We start from the raw sequence: 19201 nt of genomic DNA on the forward strand, positions 1-19201 counted from the left end.
CAGATCAGTGCTTCATCAGAGTAAAGCTTTTTAAAGCTGTTGTGGCCTCAGGCTCTCAAACCAGAACGCAGTCGGGACACTTTCATCTCAAAGCTCTTCTTTAATTCTACTTTTCTTTTTTGAAGTGAGAATAAAAAATTCACTTATGCAGAAAAAGTTGCAAAATGTATTCACCCGCATCTTATAATAAATTTTTGTTTTGTTGCATGTCTGACTAACTCGTAGAAGCTTGGATAAGAACAGCATTTGTTTTCTACTTAACTCGTGGTACGCTGGGGCTGCAGGGAGGGAGGCAGCGTTGTGTTACACTGAACAACAAAGATGAGCTATCAGGTACGTACCGGTGACAACAGGACCGGATTTGGTTTGTAAGGCCATGTTGTTTGATCGGTGCACCAAGTTACAGGAAGCTAACAGAATGACAAATGTATGACTACTCAGAGGTGTGACCAAGTCACTGCTTTGCAAGTCACAAGTAAGTCACAAGTCTTTCCAGTCAAGTCTGGAGTCAAGTCCGAGTCCAAGATAATCAAGTCCAAGTCGAATCCAAGTCCTAAACTTAGAATTTTCAAGTCATAATCAAGTCATCTGCCCAACTTCAATTTAATGACAATAACACATAAATTCCAGAAATAAAGCTTCTTAACCCTCCCACTGTCTTTATGGGTGACTCCGCGAGGAAAGCTGACCATTGAGCAGGATTGATGGTTTATCCCTTGAGGTCCACGTGGCAGGTGTGAGGTGGTGCTCACTCCTCAGCCCTGCCACATGGACCCAAGGGATAAACCATCAACCCTGCTCAATGGTCAGCTTTCCTCGTGGGGTTACACCCGTTGGGACAGTGGGAGGGTTAAAGCTTAATTTATTTGCTCAAACAAGCAGAAAGTGCAACTGAAATAGATTGTGAACAAAGTGCTGCTGCATTTAGCAGTGCAAGATCTATTACAGAACAAAGAATGATTTATGATTTTTGTCCATGTCATGCCACTTTTGTGCTAAAATATCAAATATGCTCAAGTCATCATCAAGTCAACAGATGCAAGTCGATTCAAGTCGCAAGTCATTGGTGTTCAAGTCCGAGTCAAGTCGTAAGTCTTTATAGATTTTATCAAGTAAAGTCAGAAGTCATTAAAATAATGACTCGAGTCTGACTCGAGTCCACACCTCTGATGAATACTAGACCAGCTTCTTAATGGAGACATATGATTTCTTTTCTTAAGATATAATAGTTCTATGCGTGATATAAAACATGTTCATGAAGTTCTTTACACTAAATCTCTCTCACAAAAAGCATTGTCAGCAGCTGTATTCTCAACAGTTTCAGTACCTTCCAGAATGAGCCATTTCAGGACTCGGTCAGTTTAACTGCCATTGCATTTTTTAACGAGGCAAGCTTGGTAACGAGCTCACGCACCTTGTGAGTAAAAATCACGCCTATAAAGTTGATTTTCAGACGTGTGTGTCAAACGTCACGTGATCATGAAGCAGATAATCAATGAATTTAGAGATCCGTTTGAGACGCCGCAATGAAAAAAGCGAGGCGCAAACCAGAAAAGCTTCTGCAGCTCACATTTCGACAAAGGCTTGTGAAAATCTAGAAACTCACTGATTCTTCCTGATGCAAAAAGTGAGTCTACTGTTTCTTTTGGTAGTTTTGGTGTTTACATGGTCTTAGAGCACAATATTCTGACTCTTCAAAAAAACAGTAAAACTGCTCAAAACACTGTCAGGCAGGGGCTTTCTGTTCAGAAAATGGCTGGCAGTGAGTTAAGAAAACAAGCAGGAGCTGGCCACACCCATTCCATTCAGACTGCTATAAGCTGAGAAGCTCCGATATCCGGGAGGGGCTTGGACCTCTTACATGTGAGAGGTGACGTCAGAAACAGGGACTTTTTGAAATGACATTTTTAGGCACATGATTCATAAAACTAAATGGACAGGTTTTTCATAATTTAAAGAAGCAGTAAAGACACACATGGCAGCATGATGCAAAAGGTGAGTTTTCCAACATATGTCCCCTTTAAGATCGACCAATAAAGAGTCATGTTGACAAATTATTTTGAGGCAGCAGATGCAAAAACCAAATTTAGTAACCTACACCGCAAAAAGACAAATGTTAACGAAAACGGTTTCATTTACTTCTGGGGTTAGAACACGTTTTTTTTTTTCTTTGTTTACTGAGAAAACATAACATAACAGTATTTGCTGATAAGTATCAACATGGCCTGGAACGCAAACAAGCTTTCCTGTACAGTACTGGCCAATTCATTCCAGAACTCACAAGGCAACTCAGAGCACATTTATTATAACACCTCCATCCAGCACGCGTTTACACACATGGTCAGTTCAAAAATGACCAGAAGTAACCTCATCATGCAGGATTTTTCCTCACCAACTACGGCTTCAGACCCTCAACAGCTATTAAAGCTTGAGGTCTTTGGTTTATTTAAGGAAGCAGGACTCTAGGGCCGAAGTTGCCACATGTTTTTACCAAACTAATGGCTGCACAGTTACCCTGAGTAAAAGACATGGAGGAAAAAATAGTTTTCACAATTTACCAACTCATTATTTCTCTAAGGGCCTTTTGCAATCTGTTTTTAAGATTAAAGTTGTTGGAGAAAAATTAAAGTTTAATCTGAAATATTGAAAATATAAAATTAGACATTTAAAAAAATAAATCTTTCTGTAAAAAGATCTGATTGCCAAAAAAGCCAATGCTGTCAAGTAACAAATAAGGGAATGTACAAAACTAGATTAAGAGAAATTCACTTTTCAGCTGCGTCCAAAAACATTAAACATGTTTTGCTGCACCCGTGAATGCAAGTTAGGACTATCACACAAAGAAAAGCAAAATATAGAAACTGAGCTTCCTTCTGTGAGCCCAAGATGTACCGAGGCAAAATAGGAAATTCCTTTTCCAACTCCTGAATTCCAAGACCTCGGAGTCAAAAGGATAGCAGCTATCTGTTATCAGGAAGTGGTTCAAAGCCTAGCTTTGCTGTCAGATCCATGAGCATAGTTTTAAAATGGCAGTTGTCCATACTCATTTGGACTGTTAAGTGCTGCATCCAGAAAAGACTTTGCTTGTTTCAGAAAAACAATGCAGTCACATTGTCCCTGTGTAATTGTGATGAGAAACTGTTCCTCTTGCAGAAAGACAGCAATCAATTTGCACAATCCTGCAAATAAAGCTCCAATTTAGACATCGTCCTGAAACAAATTCTGCACAAAACCTTATCAGCCTAACCTCCCGGAATGCTCCGAGACTAAAAATGTGCTGGGAGTCATCCTAGAAAAGAAGAGCTTTGGTCTGTGTTTTAAAGAAGAGCTCTTCCGCTTCTCTAAAAGAAACAAGCCAGGGTGATCATGAAAAGGTTGTTTTGGATCAATGGCAAAACATGATGGGGCTTTCCACTAAGCCTTACCTGAAAAAATGAAGCACAATAAACAAGTGATTGTTTAAGATGAGTGTTCTGTGCCTGAAATATTTCAATAACTGAAATTTCTCTAAGAGCTGACATTCTCAGTCAAAAATTACAAAACCTCCATCAGACAATTTAAAACATGTTCCTTTTCATGAAGTCTTGGCTGTGTGTGTTTGGCTTAGTTGCATCTAATATTCCCATTTATCAGTGTTTTATGCATTTAAGCCAGAGCTGACTGTAATTTCTCTGAGCAACCTCACATGAATGCATTTTTAAGGTGAATGTTTTATTTGCAGTGAAACTGCAGAAAACATCAGTAGTTCTCATGGAAACACATGCACCGTTGTTTGTATCCTTGCAAACATCACCGAGCAGCTTCTCCTGCACCGATTTGATGAGGGGCGCTACAGCAACACAAACATATCACATGACTTGTGGCATATATAAATGCTCACCTATACCACTAATAAGAAGTTTAGTTATTACAAACACACCTATACCTCCAGGCTCTCAAACAAAGAACCACCAAGCTGTCTGAGCTTGTTTCTTAGGAATCCACCCAAAATCAGACACCGACACTGTCAAAGGCAGCCAGTGAGACTCGTATCGAGTTTAAGCACCAAATGTTTTATCAATGATGTGGACAAGCTGTATCTTGTACAAACAGTATGGTGCGCATTTAATAGGTGGTCCAATGCAGCTTTGTAAACAAACAGCCCTCACTTCAAAGACACGTGCTGTCGAGTGCAATGTTGGCTACCGTTGTGCACCTCTGAACCGCCGTCTCAGAGAACATGAGCTGTCCCTGATAAAGTCACTCTCACCACACTGTGGGCTCTAAGAGGGAAAGGCAGCAATAATGTTAGCTACTGTGGAGCTGACAGGAAGCCCCGTCAGTGAACACATTCAGATAAAGGCTTAACAGCAAGATCTGTACAGTAGAACGCCAGTAATAAAAAGAGCAAGAAAAATATCAGGGTTTTGAGACAAACCAGATCTTTTCTCTCCTCACTCTTAATGTTCAACCAGCAGCACACACCCCTCCCTGCATGGCGCTTGTCCTCGGACAACTGTGCTTCCTAGAGACCAGTGACATTTAAACATCCAGAATGAAGACGCAGCAGAAAGTCATTCTCATTACTGCCTAATTTGATTACGCATCCGACAAATTCACTGCTTGTATTTGGAAAAAAAAACTGACCTCAAAATTAAATTAGTCTCATTAATTTGTTTAATCTGTAATGCGTTTTTAAAAATCTATTCTAGAGCAGCCTTGTGGTTTGATGATGAAAAATAATTAGTTTGCACTTAGAAATCCTTTTAAACTCCCTGAACATTGTTAAGCTACTTGTTAATTACAGACAGGCAGCACTGAACAACTAAATATCAGCCCCAGTTGGATGCAGCATCGAGTTTGAGTCTCAGAAAAGGTTATCAAAAATGCCAACCAAACACTTTATGACCAAACAAAATTATAATAAAAAAACACCTAAAACCTGTAATTATACACAGAAACTGATTATTTCCCCCTAATGCAATTATGTTGCATGAAGCAGACCCCTTATAAACACTGATACTGCGGATAATGCAGGTGGCTGCAGTGAAGCCAAACATACAAAACCAGTTAATATGGGTCGAGATGAGAGAGAGAGAGAAAGAGAAAGAGAAGAGAGAGAGAGAGAGAGAGAGAGAGAGAGAGAGAGAGAGAGAGAGAGAGAGAGAGAGAGAGAGTGTGTGTGTGGAGTCGGCCTTAAAAATGAAATATGAGTGTAAACAAGCATCTGGTAAAAAGGTGGAGGAAAACGCTGGAAGCTGCTGCCTTTGAATGAGAACAGGTATTGTGCAACTGATGCCCTTTAAAGGGGCTCCAAGAAGGATTTGTGCCTGAATGCCCTCATCAGTTACTCAGTAGCTCAGCCTTCAGTCACCTGAACGGCTTCATAAAGGAGCTTCATGTTCATTGTTTCATGTGCTCAGCTTGTATTTGGTGCAGATGTGTGCAAGTAGTCAGACAAAAGAACAGAAGCATCAAAGTTAATAACCATTCTTTATATAACACGGTTCCATCAGTGAATGAAAGAGACCAAAGAGCGAATGCATATTTCCTTAACCCCTCCACATTCCTAAAGGGGTCAGATGGACCCAAGGTGTTTTTGTTTTTCTTTTCTCATTACTTTTTCCCAGTTTCTTCACTAACTTCACTAATCCAAATGGGGTGAGTCATCCTATGAACATTTCCAGGGTCTTGGTCCAAATTGTGGCCCTTGCAGTCCCATTGGGCTCCAATAGACACTGTGTGCGCTTTTTCGAGTTATCTTGCTTTTCTCTCAATTTCTTGACTAATCCTGCAGCAGCAAGTCCTCTGTTCAGACTTTTGGCTGAAAATTTGTGGGGGGGTTTTAAACTCTCCTGCATTCCTAATGGCGACCAATAGGCCCCCCAGTGTTTTTGTCCATTTTTACAGAGTAAGCACCCCCTCACCCCTGCCACATGGACCCCAAAAGATAAACCATCAACCCTGCTCAATAGGGATGCACTGATACAAAAATTGTAGGCCGATAACGATATTAATATCATTGATATGGCCGATAATTAATATTTGCCAATACCGCTATATATATAATCTTGTAAATCCCTCACCCAATCACTGTGCTGGTCTTTCTTCTAAAAGACTGAATCTTAACCCATCCATCAAACTGCTTCCCTGAACTTCTCTCACCCTGCAGCACAAAACACACTCTACATGAAACGCTTGTTCTTGGCGAAGCAGCCAAGCAGGAGGCTAACAGAGCTGCCCACGGACTGAATGTCCCGTTCTGTTTGCAAATCAAATTTAAGAAGTTATTTTACATGTCCTGTTTAGAGTCTGATTCTGTTCTTGTTGCAAAACGTTTAGGTGACGGAGTTGTTGTCTGGAAACACAGCTAAATTTGTTGTTTGCGATAAGATGAGTGTGTGTGTGTGTGTGTGTGTGCATGCTCATTGCTGTGAACAGGTAGAAAGGACTGGGTTTGGTTCGAATTCTGTACGTTTTGTTGGTTGTGGGGTTTCCCTAGATTGTCGGTAGGGCTGAGCTAGAGATTTTAAAGTTAAGAATAAACCCAAGAAAACTAAAAACTGTCTAATTTTTCCAACAGAAAATCATCAAACGCTATATATGCTAGCCTATAAAGGGGCATGAAGCGGCAAGGAGGTTTGATTCCAGTCGGAGTTGGTTCTGGAAATTTGGACCATAGCGGCTCAGCAGAACTGCGCTGTGTTGTAGCTTTTTCTGTAGCTATCAGATATTAATCGTTCACTTAGAGACTCTAGGGCCAGGTGTCACCAGTTCCAGTCCTCTAGGGGGTGGACTGGCCTATCTGGCATTCTGGCACTGTCCCGGTGGGCCGCTTGCCCAGCCAGAGCTGACACAACACCGCCAACAAATATATTAATATTTTGTTGAAAGTCAGACAGACAGACCTGATCACAACAGTTAAGGTTACATTTTAAGATCTCATGCAATCAGTTAACGTTTGGAGTCTCTGTTGGAGACGACTCTCAGCTGTGACAACACCACATTTTATCACAACATCTGTAAAACAGACAAGAGCATACTCTTTTCTTTTTGGGATTTGCCACATTTGACCTTTGGCTCTCATCTTGATTTGGTTCACTCTGAAAGTTTAAATGTTGTAGATGTTCATCCACTGACCACTCTTATTGAAAGTTTAATCCAAATCTGTCCGGTGGTTGATGACATATTTTGTTAACACTGCGGGAAACATGCAGACACACAGAAATACAGGCAAAAACATCATTGTCCGTCCTTCAGCTTTAAACAGCAGGCCATAAGTATATTTTGTTACATTCTATTATCAACACCATCCCATCTTTATGCAGGTTCCACATCCTATTTTGGGTTTTAAGGAATCTAAATGTTGTCAAAATAAACCCACAAGAGTTTTTCATTCAGTAAACTGTTTATTTTCTATCCTAATTATAAAGCTTTGACATTAATCATTTGTCTGGTTTAGCATGCCGTCCTTGCCCAGCTATGGAGCTGCAGGTCATGGAAGAATCTAATTGTTGTGTTTACTTATAATGTGCCAGCACAAAAAGTTTTTGTGGACGCCTCCCAGACAGCCCTGCGTTCAGTCTGACCACGTTGACAATGCACACTCATGAAAATCTTTGTGGTTTTCAATTAAAGTCACAATTTTCACAAATTCTTATGTGGATGAGTGAGAATATAGTAAAGTCCTGATCTCAACATCCTGCAGATTAGATCTAGGTCTCTGTTGTACATATTTAAAAGAGCTTAAGGTGTTTCTACTGGAGTTGCAATGACGCACCTCCAACTGCTGTTCCAGCAACATGACGGGAGCGCTGGTGTTTAACCACCAACAGCAAGCTTTTCCCTTTAAGCATCAGGGGACACATGTGGAGGGCCGGGTGGACTAAAGAATTCTACTGCAGCCGGGTCCGTGTCTTTAAATTAACACAACAGTAACCATATCAACAACGGCCATCTTTAAGCTTATTAGAAGTCATTAAGGAGCTTAAGTGGACTTCCGTCTCAAGCAAAGAGATAAAAAAGCGTGCTTGTTTCCAGACAAGTAGGTAAACACAAAAACTAAGATTTCAACTCAAAGCCAAGAAAGGGCATGTTTCATTGTTACACCCCGTATGGATAAACGTGCTAGTGAAGCGGCGTAGCAGCAGAGCAGATAAAGGGACATTTGTTCAGTCTGGGAGATCCCAGGTGTGATGACGCCTCTGCCTGCTCTAAAATGACACCTGCCATGTGATCTGACAGGTGGACTATTGCGGAAGCTGCACCAAATGCTGCAGGAGCTTTCAGGGCAGATCCACTTCACCCTCCCATGTAATCCCTGGAGGTCTGTGTCATGCTGCAGAGTTCAAATGCAAACAGAACTTCCTTTTGTAATTGTGTGAAGAACAACTTTACGTGCAGCCGTGTCTTAAAAATCACACGCAATTGTTTAGGAATGCACAAATCATAAAAGGAACAATACCCAACGCTCACAAATAAATCCACGTCCGTGACCAGGAAAGCTCACGTGGTTCCCAGACATGAACGCAGGTCACATTCGATGGCAAATGTTAAGGGTGGAGTTAAGCTTAATCCACCACCGTGCTATCAAACTCATGTCAGCTGCCTACCCAGGCTGTTGGGCGTCTTCATGCCAAACCCTGCAGCACACACCGACACCTCTACATTTCTGCAGCGGCCTTTCCTGTCAGCATGCCTGCCCCTACATAATGTTTCCACGTAAATCGTTTGAATAAATGCCTGACAACACCAGACAGCAGAGCCAGAAACGAACTGAAGAAACGGGAAAACGTGACGAATTGCTCATTTAACTCGAATGACAAATAACAAGAGCAGCATAGGGATGATTTCTTTATTTGGAGTCACTTTGCTGGTTGTTAATGACGTCAATATGATTAATGAGGAGATCCTGGCATAAATGTGGTTATCTACTGCTAACAGGATGACCCGGGTTACTGTGCAAGGCCTGGACACAGCCAAACACAAGGTCAGCGAAGAATAACACACACTAGATTAAATGCTTTACATCAACACTGATGCACTGAGGCAGGAATTAGAGCTGAGTAGGGCAGTGAGGCAGGGAAAGTCGTATGCTTGACCTGGGAAATGGGACTTTATTCTAGCATAAACACTTTTATCGGTGGGTGTCTTTGAAAGTGAGGAATAAACTCCAGATATTCACTTAGAGTTTCAGCTCACCTACCTGTAGCTCACACCAAGCAACTTCCACTGTGGTTTCTGTGTCCAGACCCTTATAGACAGTCTTAAAAGATCCTCTTCCGATCTCTATGTTGAACTTTAGGTATCTTCCATCTGGAGAGGTTGCCACCGCCTTGGTCTCCACGTCCTCCTTCTCTTCCTGCTCCCACTGAGTGTCAAAGGTGATGCGAGACAGGATCTTTGTTTGTTTGTTGTGCAGTTCGTTTTCAGAGTCAGAGCTGGCCTCCTGGGTGTTGGAACTCGAACTGGGAGCCCTGTTTCCTTTTGGGGGGCCAGCGTCGGGCTCCTGGCTGCCTGCAGGAGTGCTGGAGCTGGTCACCGGGCTGGAAACCGTGGGCGAGGACAGCGGAGTGTCGTCGGGCTTTTCCTCCTCTGCTCTGGACTCAGTCAGCGTTAGGATGTTCTCAGCAGACCAGGACAAGGCTTTGGAAAGGGCACTGTTGTACAGAGGCGAATCTATGTCCACGCTGATCTTTTGCAGCCCGTAAGAGTTTCTCCGCGCGCCCAAACCGTGCGTCCTGAGCACGGTGGGAACCCGGGACAAGCAGTCGTCCGTCATATCCACGGAGAGGCCAGGGAATCTGCGTCCTGGTATCTCAACTTGTGCACGAGACATGATTGCGGCAGGTTCAACGCCTTCCAAATTTAGAACCTGGATATGGAAATGACAACAGGACAGTTAATGTTCCAGCTCTCGTTTGCACACCAAGCGCATCGCAAATGACCAACTTTGACCGAAATGTTTAAAAACACATGAGCTAATTTCACCACCTGCAGCCAGAGAATTCACTTTTAACTTTAACCATATTAATATGAATAACACGAGCGCGTACTTACGTGTGTGGAAACATTTCCCGTTCAGGCGACGCGTAAAGTTAAAGCATGTTCTGACTCTCCAGTAAATTGCGACCACCCTCTTCTATATGTTCTCTCTGCTAAGACTGGAAGACATAACCTCCTGCAAAAGGACCAAGACCAATATCAACAAAGCTCCGGTGGATTGTGAGTCCTGAACGCTCTCCGTGCGCGCTCCCAACTCCGCCCCTTTGACGCGCAGAGGAGTCCATCCTCAAGGAGCAATTACATTCCGATTACAGCAGTGTTGGTTAACCAGGGACATTTAAAACCACAATTTTAATAAAAATCTAAATTTCACCACAGCGTCAAAATTATTGGAATCTATTTTCTTTAGAGACCGATTTCTGTTAATGTTTTCATGGGAAAGGGGGCCAAGGATGTTTTATTCTAAAGCTGCTGCGTAAATGACAAAACCCTCTCACATTCATTGATAAAGTTCACAAGAATTGGCACGACTGATGAGTCATTTCACTACTAGCTGCGGCCTGACCTCCTTTGATAAACCTGAATGAAAGAGATAAGCAGCCCAGAGGGAACAGGGGTGTGCGTGCGGAATCTGACCAGCAGGGGGAGCCAGAGCGAGAACAGCAGCTGCTTCTGAAACAAGACCCCACTACCAAGGCCACACGACCCCACTTGTCCTGCAATTAACATCCGGGGTTCTCTCTCTCTCTCTCTCACACACACACACACACACACCTGTCTTTCTATCATAGTGAGGGACCCTCCATTGACTTCCATGCATTTTTGTGACTTCACTATGCCTAACCCTAACCTCTAAATCTAACGAGTAGAGCTCTAACAGTATTGTAACAATGTGAGGACCAGCAGTGTTCTCACTTTGGTACTAATGTCCTGTTTGTGAAAAGCTTATCACTCTCTCTCTCTCTCACACACACACACACACACACACACACACACACACACACACACACACACACACACACACACACACACACACACACACACACACACACACACACACACACACACACACACACACACACACACACACACACACACACACTTCCCTGCAGCTGTATCAGCCACACAGCACATGATGAGTGGCCCATCCAGCACCAGGTTTCAGTCTGCAACTGCATGCAGAGCTGCTTCCTCTGGCTTTTAGAACAACCCAAAATCATCAAAAAGAAAGTCATGAAAATTTAACAAATCTCATTTATTTTCCAACAAAATATGAAAAAAAGTTGAATACAGACATGGGAAAGGTATGAAGAGTGTCAGAGAAGCTACAATGACAGGATGACAGCAGTCTGTACACGAAGTGCAGCATTATTACACTCAGTCGAGTCAAGCGAGGATCAGCTAAGTCTTTGTGGTGTTCCTCCTCTGGAAGCATTTATTCTGAAAATGAAAAGTCCCTCTGGTGCTGCGTTCGGGGATTTCTTTGGGATGTCGGGCTGGAACAGAAACAGAGCCAAGCCAAGCTGACTATACACAACAGATTTGTTAGCGGAGAAAGGAAATACAAAACAGCTAATTGCATTTAAAATAATAGAGTTAAGTTACAGCTAGTGGGGAGATCTCTCCCCTAAAGTATTCAGACATTTTCATATTTAGACCCTTGATACTCCTTGCATGTTTAAAAGGCAACAAATGTCACCTGGGATATTTCTATAAAAACAGCGTCACCTCAGATTACCCCAAATGATAAGTTCCCCTCCAGAAAGCCAAGGCTTCCAACCAAAAGGCAAAGACAACACTAAAAGAACAGGTGTCCGCTGGACCAGGCCCAGCAGTGCATCCTGCATAGCCGGAAATGACCGTTTAATCTGCCTTCAAGATGTGAAGAGGGCTCCCAGTCGCAGAGTATGAGTGGTTCCAGCACCGTTTCAGAAGAATTTGACACCTTTTCCATCATCCATGGTGATGATCTCTGCTTTGCCGTCCGTTTGTAAAGCCTGCAAGGAGCGCAGCAGCATCCACTCCTCTAAACCATGGAACTCTGGAGAAAACCAGAGGAGAGGGGACAGGTCGTGTGTGTTTTACTAAACACTGATCAAGCCCACAAGATCAACAGTGGATGCTGTCATCAAAAACATGAACCCGTACCTTCACCATGGGTGTCGTCACCATTGGAGAGCTCATAAAGCGTAAACACAGAGTTGACCATGCCATTTTTGGACACCTGTGACATTAGAGAGCAACGTTCTGGTAATTAAAAAATACATTAGAAATGACTTCCAACTGAGTCAGTGCCTTTTTATTAAGACTCATCTCTTCTAGAGACATCCCCTGAGGTCAGACTTTGTGTTTCTTTATTTGCTGCTGATTGCTTTGTAAAACAACATTTGACTAATGACCATAATGTGTGTGCAAAAATAAAGTATGTAGTCTTTCAGAAATTCCAGGAAAAGATCAATGCCAAAGTTATTAGAGTATAAATTAAACTTGTAAGATTTCCCTTGGCTGTCTGAAGCTTTCGGCTCTTTTTATTTCCTCTTTATTGACATTGTTTGAACATATGTGAACAATAACACTGCATGGGAAAGCACAAAATAGATCATATTATGAACAGATTTATGTTATAAATAAAAAACCACGAGGTAAACGCACCTGTGGCACAAACATAAAAATGAGGGAAAAAAAATATATACATATATATATACCAAAAATGGAAGGTGGATGGTAATTAGTCTGATGTTTTCTGGGAAAAAAATTTAATTCATTTGTTTATTTTATTTGTCTAATAATTAAACAGCAATAAAGACATTAATAATAATACAAGAGCTAGAGTTTAGGGAAGAATCCCACTGATTTTCTAAACATATATAATTTTGTCCATCCATCCATCTGAGCCTGTCTGTTCAGCAACCATTTAACATTTGTTCTTTCTGGGAAAGAGCCAAAATCAAAAATTACATATTTTTTGTTTGTTTAGAGTAAATTTCAACAGATTTCTTGAAGGCTTTAGCAAAAACCAAACAGCCTGATTGAGACTAATGATGACATCATTGTAGAAAAGTACAGAGCTTAGGAGCACCTAACACCCTCCATGTTGGTTTCAATATACAGGTGCTGGCCAGTAAATTAGAATATCATCAAAAGGTTGAAAATATTTCAGTAATTCCATTCAAAACGTGAAACTTGTACATTATATTCATGCAATGCACACAGACCAATGTATTTCCAATGTTCATTACATTTAAATTTGATATTCATAAGTGACAACTAATGAAAACTCCAAATTTGGTATCTCAAAAAATTAGAATATTCTGAAAAGGCTGAATATAGAAGACACCTGCTGCCACTCTAATCAGCTGATTTACTCAAAACACCTGCAAAGGCCTTTAAAAGGTCCCTCAGTCTTGTTTTGAAGGCACCACAATCATGGGGAAGACTTCTGACTTAACAGCTGTCCAAAAGACAATCATTGACACCTTGCACAAGGAGGGCAAGACACAAAAGGTGATTGCTAAAGAAGCTGGCTGTTCGCAGAGCTCTGTGTCCAAGCACATTAACAGACAGGCGAAGGGACGGAAAAAATGTGTTAGAAAAAAGTGTACAAGCTCTAGGGATAACCGCACCCTGCAGAGAATTGTGACGACAAACCCATTCAAAAATGTGGGGGAGATCCACAAAGAGTGGACTGCAGCTGGAGTCAGCGCTTCAAGAACCACCACGAGGAGACTCATGAAAGACATGGGATTCAGGTGTCGCATTCCGTGTGTCAAGCCACTCTTGAACAAGAAACAGCGCAAGAAGCGTCTCGCCTGGGCCAAGGACAAAAAGGACTGGACTGATGCTGAGTGGTCCAAAGTTATGTTTTCTGATGAAAGCAAGTTCTGCATTTCCTTTGGAAATCAAGGACCCAGAGTCTGGAGGAAGAGCGGAGAAGCACAGAATCCACGTTGCATGAGGTCCAGTGTAAAGTTTCCACCGTCAGTGATGGTGTGGGGTGCCATGTCATCTGCCGGTGTTGGCCCACTCTGTTTCCTGAGGTCCAGGGTCAATGCAGCCGTCTACCAGGAAGTTTTAGAGCACTTCATGCTTCCTGCTGCTGACCAACTTTATGGGGATGCAGACTTCACCTTTCAACAGGACTTGGCACCTGCACACAGTGCCAAAACCACCAGCACCTGGTTCAAGGACCATGGTATCCCTGTCCTTGATTGGCCAGCAAACTCGCCTGACCTTAACCCCATAGAAAATCTATGGGGTATTGTGAAGCGGAGGATGCAATACGCTAGACCCAACAATGCAGAGGAGCTGAAGACGACTATCAGAGCAACCTGGGCTCTCATAACACCTGAGCAGTGCCACAGACTGATCGAGTCCATGCCACGCCGCATTACTGCAGTTATTGAGGCAAAAGGAGCCCCGACTAAGTATTGAGTGCTATACATGCACATTCTTTTCATGTTCATTCTTTTCAGTTGGCCAACATTAGAGAAACAAACATTTTTTCATTGGCCTTTAGAATATTCTAATTTTCTGAGATACCAGATTTGCACCTCCAAATCTGAGACCATGGTTCTCGACCGGAAAAGGGTGGCTTGCCACCTCCGGGTCGGGGGAGAGGTCCTACCTCAAGTGGAGGAGTTTAAGTATCTCGGGGTCTTGTTCACGAGTGAGGGTAGGAGGGATCGGGAGATCGACAGGCGGATTGGTTCGGCGTCTGCAGTGATGCGGACGCTGAGCCGATCTGTCGTGGGGAAGAGGGAGCTGAGCCAGAAAGCCAGGCTCTCGATTTACCGGTCGATCTACGTCCCAATCCTCACCTATGGTCATGAGCTTTGGGTAATGACCGAAAGAACGAGATCGCGGATACAAGCGGCCGAAATGAGTTTCCTCCGTAGGGTGGCCGGGCTCAGCCTTAGAGATAGGGTGAGGAGCTCGGACATTCGGGAGGGACTCGGAGTAGAACCGCTGCTCCTCCGGATCGAAAGGAGCCAGTTGAGGTGGTTTGGGCATCTGGTCAGGATGCCTCCTGGACGCCTCCCCGGGGAGGTGTTTCGGGCATGTCCTGCCGGCAGAAGGCCCCCGGGTCGACCCAGGACACGTTGGAGAAGTTACATCTCCAATCTGGTCCGGGAACGCCTTGGGGTCCTGCCGGAGGAGCTGGTGGACAAGGCCGGGGAGAGGACGGCCTGGAGCTCCCTAGTTGGGATGCTGCCCCCGCGACCCGGACCCGGATAAGCGGAGGAAGACGACGACGACGACCAGATTTGATGTTTTATTTGGTTGTCACCTATAAATATCAAAATTAAACGTAATAAACATCGGAAATACATTGGTCTGTGCGCATTGCATGAATATAATGTACAAGTTTCACGTTTTGAATGGAATTACTGAAATATTTTCAACCTTTTGATGATATTCTAATTTACTGGCCAGCACCTGTACAGATAGATAACTGATGATTAAAAATGGACCTACTGATAATTCCTGCACTCATTAGTCAAATTTAACGAGTCAGACTTCAAAGAAGAGAACAGCTGCAATGTGTGTTCAGTACCAGCTGCTGTTGTTTATCTACCTGCATTCATCATGACATCCAACCTTTATAGAAGAGCTCCAGTGCCTCTGCATGACGTTTCCTTTATCATGGTCTTCTATTTTAATCACACATCAAATACTGTTTGCTAGTAGAAATCATTATTATTATTATTTTTAATATCATTATTGCAATTGATAATGTTTTTGTAAACATGGACGTTCATTTAAAAATGCTGAGGTTGTTCATGCAAACATCCAGCAGGAGATATTTGTTGTGAGTCTAACAGGGTTTATTTACTTCATGTAATCTCAGTCTTTTCTTGTCAAAGAGCTGCTGTCGCCTTTACCCAAGGTACCCAGATAACACAAACAACAACGGGTTTTCTTAAAGAGGGAATCAGCTTTTAATGATCTTGTAATATTTAAGCTCTAAATTTGGTGTAAACAAGTAGGAGAACAAGTCTTTAGTGAGATTTAAATACTCACTTTTCTACTACACAACTTTAGCTTTTATAGAATAAAACTAAGCATGTAAATAGTTTATAACAATTAGAAGCAATGCACTGAAAATTATCCAAGCGTCGAGTATTCTTTAGGTTAATGTTCAGTGTGTTAGTTATTGGATTTTGCTGATCTTCCAAGTAAATTTTACAAACCATATCATTTTTGAGAGAAAATATATGAAATGTAGAATTTAAATTCCTTTTACCGTATTTTCCGGACTATAAGCCGCTACTTTTTCCCCACACTTTGAACCATGCAGCTTATAATGAGGTGCGGCTTTAGTCAACCAGAGATGCTAGAAAGTCTAATGAAGGAATGGTTAAAGGAGTGCTACGGAAAGCGCCCAGGAGGATTTTTTCACAGTAAAACGGTGCTGCTTGTTTTCCCAGCTTCACCCCGGGATGATGGCAGCAACACGGAGAGCGACACTGACATCGCCACAGAAGAGGTATGTGACGAAGCTCTTCTGAGGCTGTTCAACTCCGACACTGAAGAAGAAGATGACTTCAGTGGTTTCAGTGCGCAGGAGGACGATGAATAAACTAATCAATAACTTTTCTGTTTTGTTTGATACTGATCAGTTCATTTACGTTCAGTTAAACTACGTTTTCCATTCAGTAGATATCTGCAGCTTTTAGCCCGGTGCGGCTTATATTGAGGTGCGCTCTATAGTCCGGAAATTACGGTACTCTGTTGCTTTTACAAGCTGGTCTGAGAACAGAATGTAAACTTAGTCCTACCTTTGCTTTCTGTTCTTCATATGAAATAAAGCAATAATGTGTTAAAATCATCTGCCTTGTACTGAAAAAAAATCCAACACTGGGAAAAAAAACTGTGTTTAGACACTCAGAAACATGGTCTTTTCTGCTTTATGACATTTAACAAGCAGAAATGTACTGTAACAAGGTGTTTGAATGCTTTAAAATGCATGAAGTTGGTCTAATTGTGACGAAGAAACATCTAAAATAATAACAGCACAAAACCAGCAGCATAAAAGTGCAACAAAGTCCTGTAACTTGTGATTGGAGCAACAAAGGTATAAATAATTTGCTTTCTTCCCTGACCTTATCAGCCCAACAACAAAGCAATAAAACGGAGTGTTACTCACCCACTGGTACATTAACTTGCCCCACTCCTCCGGTTGTCTCCACATGACTAAACAGCGAGTCTTATTTTTATCCAGCCATTCGAGGTTGCCTGAAGTCAGACAAAAGGGACAAAACAAACACGTTTATAACTGCTGAATCCTGCAGTGACACAAAAATGATGAGTTTCCTTAATCTCCACACTGAAATTACAAATAAAGAATAAGACTTACCTTTTTTTCTCAACTCCTCAAACACAACTTGAATTGCTTCCACTGACAATTTTCCTGGAATTGCATTAAGGTCAAACACAACATGGATGTTTTGTGTAGGCTTATATTAAAATGAAATCCTGGAAACAAAAGGAGCAGAATCTAACCAAGAAAGGCAGCAGCCTTGATGCAAAAAAGAAGAAAACCAATAACAACAGTAATATGGACAAACAATAACATATAGTGTTGGATACGTTTTACATCTCAATAAAGACAGCATGGGTCCTTCTTTTAACACATTTGCCAGAATAAATAGGAACATGTTTTAGTGCTAGAAATCAATGATTTCTAGGCTCTGTTTAGAATGCATTCTTCATTTGGCTTGAATGTTGTAACATTAGGATACGTTCCATCTTCTTGTTGTTGAAGACGGGGCTTTCCTGAGCCTCCATGACATCCAGAGTGTAAAGCTTGTGATGCCGGCAGTAGGACAGAACCAGGGAACACCATGCTGCCAGCTGCTTCTGTCTTGTGTCAACATTAGGCTGTAGCCTGCCCACAATTACACAAAATATGCAAGCAAATCTCACAACTTTACAAATGGAATTCAGTTAATCAGCGCATTTGACATTTGTACAAAACCTGTAAGAATATAATAGCAATTTAATTTTAGACTTGTTTCTATTTAATTATCATGGCCATCATCAGAGTAATGTGTTGTTATTCCACTTAAATCCAACCTAAAAATCGTTTACAGACATAATAAACGAGCCACTAACCTCAAATATAGTCAAAGGTAGAAGGAACACACTTTGGGTGACTGAGTCACTAATGAGTGACTGAAACAGATGCTGTATTATACATATGACGTAGAAGTTGGACGTTTTCAAGTGTTCCTTATTATTCTGGTAATGCAGGGTACAGGACTGATCTCTAAAATCTGTAAGTGTACATCAAGTATCCACAGAGGGTACAGAAACAAGACCTTTGTGGGCAATAACACTCTAGCAACAAGCCTATATACCCCAAAAGGTGCAGGGGATCAATCAGTGTGGCATAAAAAAAAAAATACAAGACAGCAAAGAAAACTGGTCACATTCTGACTGCTTGAAACCAACTGATAAAGAAACAAGGGACTAGTTAAGAGTAGCAGCACTGCATTTTTGTGAAATTCATCAAGACTTTGATCACTTAGTTCTATATTTTACAGACTAGCAGGTGTTTTGTCAAAAATTGTTATCTAAAAGTTTTAAGTGTTAAAAAGAGCAGATTTAACGTTAGCATAACATCATATAGCGTGTTCTCTCAACACAAACTAACAAGAAACCCTTTTTGTAAAATTGTCAGATGTTTGCTAAATTGAGTCTAAACAAGCCACCAAACTTTCCCAAGGCAAGTTATTTCTATACTGTTCAACACATTTGAGTTTAAATCCACTTCCTTAGCAATCTGTCATTTAGCCAACTAGCTGCTACAATTCATGCTAGCTAGAAAAATCAACCAACTTCAGGTCAAATACAAATAAAAACAAAGGGTAATAAACGCGATTAAACGACGCTTTTGTTAAATGCTGTTAAATACTTACGTAAAAAACGGTGGAAAATGATATTGCCAGGGCCACTCAAAACTCATCGCAGTTGATGCTGTGTTCACCAGCTGACAGCTTCCGGAAGCGCTCTAGAACCAGTCAATGGTTCCGGGTTAGTGCACAGGAGCAGACACAAATACTTATTTTATCTTGATGGAGTATTTTAAAAATATATTTGGAAAATAATTTTCAAGCTTTTTGCCAAAATTTCAATTCCAGCAAAATTTGTACTAATATTTATTTATTTATTTATTTATTTATTCATTCATTCATTCATTCATTCATTCATTCAT

The 19201-nt window shown here is 41.7% G+C and overlaps 2 protein-coding genes across 3 annotated transcripts in view; both read right to left on the minus strand.

Moving 5' to 3' along the window:
* Nucleotides 1-10223, minus strand: part of wnk4a (WNK lysine deficient protein kinase 4a) — a 60674-nt gene extending 50451 nt beyond the window's left edge. For both annotated transcript variants that reach the window (XM_015962771.3, XM_015962770.3), the window contains exons 1-2: nt 10039-10223; nt 9185-9853 (exon numbers count right to left, since the gene is read on the minus strand). In XM_015962771.3, coding sequence (XP_015818257.3) covers nt 9185-9817 — 633 coding nt within the window. In that variant the 5' untranslated portion in view covers nt 9818-9853; nt 10039-10223. The remainder of the gene's footprint in view (nt 1-9184; nt 9854-10038) is intronic.
* Nucleotides 10224-11220: 997 nt separating this feature from the next.
* On the minus strand, nt 11221-19037 carry vps25 (vacuolar protein sorting 25 homolog). The gene is made up of 6 exons (XM_015962768.3): nt 18906-19037; nt 17727-17872; nt 17342-17395; nt 17132-17220; nt 12133-12208; nt 11221-12025 (listed from the first exon to the last, which is right to left on the minus strand). Exons 1-6 carry the CDS (start codon nt 18950-18952, stop codon nt 11913-11915), a joined length of 525 nt encoding a protein of 174 aa, XP_015818254.1. The 5' UTR covers nt 18953-19037; the 3' UTR covers nt 11221-11912.
* Between the last annotated feature and the right edge of the window lie 164 nt (nt 19038-19201).

The sequence above is a fragment of the Nothobranchius furzeri genome, chromosome 16 (genome assembly GCF_043380555.1).
Source record: "Nothobranchius furzeri strain GRZ-AD chromosome 16, NfurGRZ-RIMD1, whole genome shotgun sequence".
NCBI lineage: Eukaryota > Metazoa > Chordata > Actinopteri > Cyprinodontiformes > Nothobranchiidae > Nothobranchius > Nothobranchius furzeri.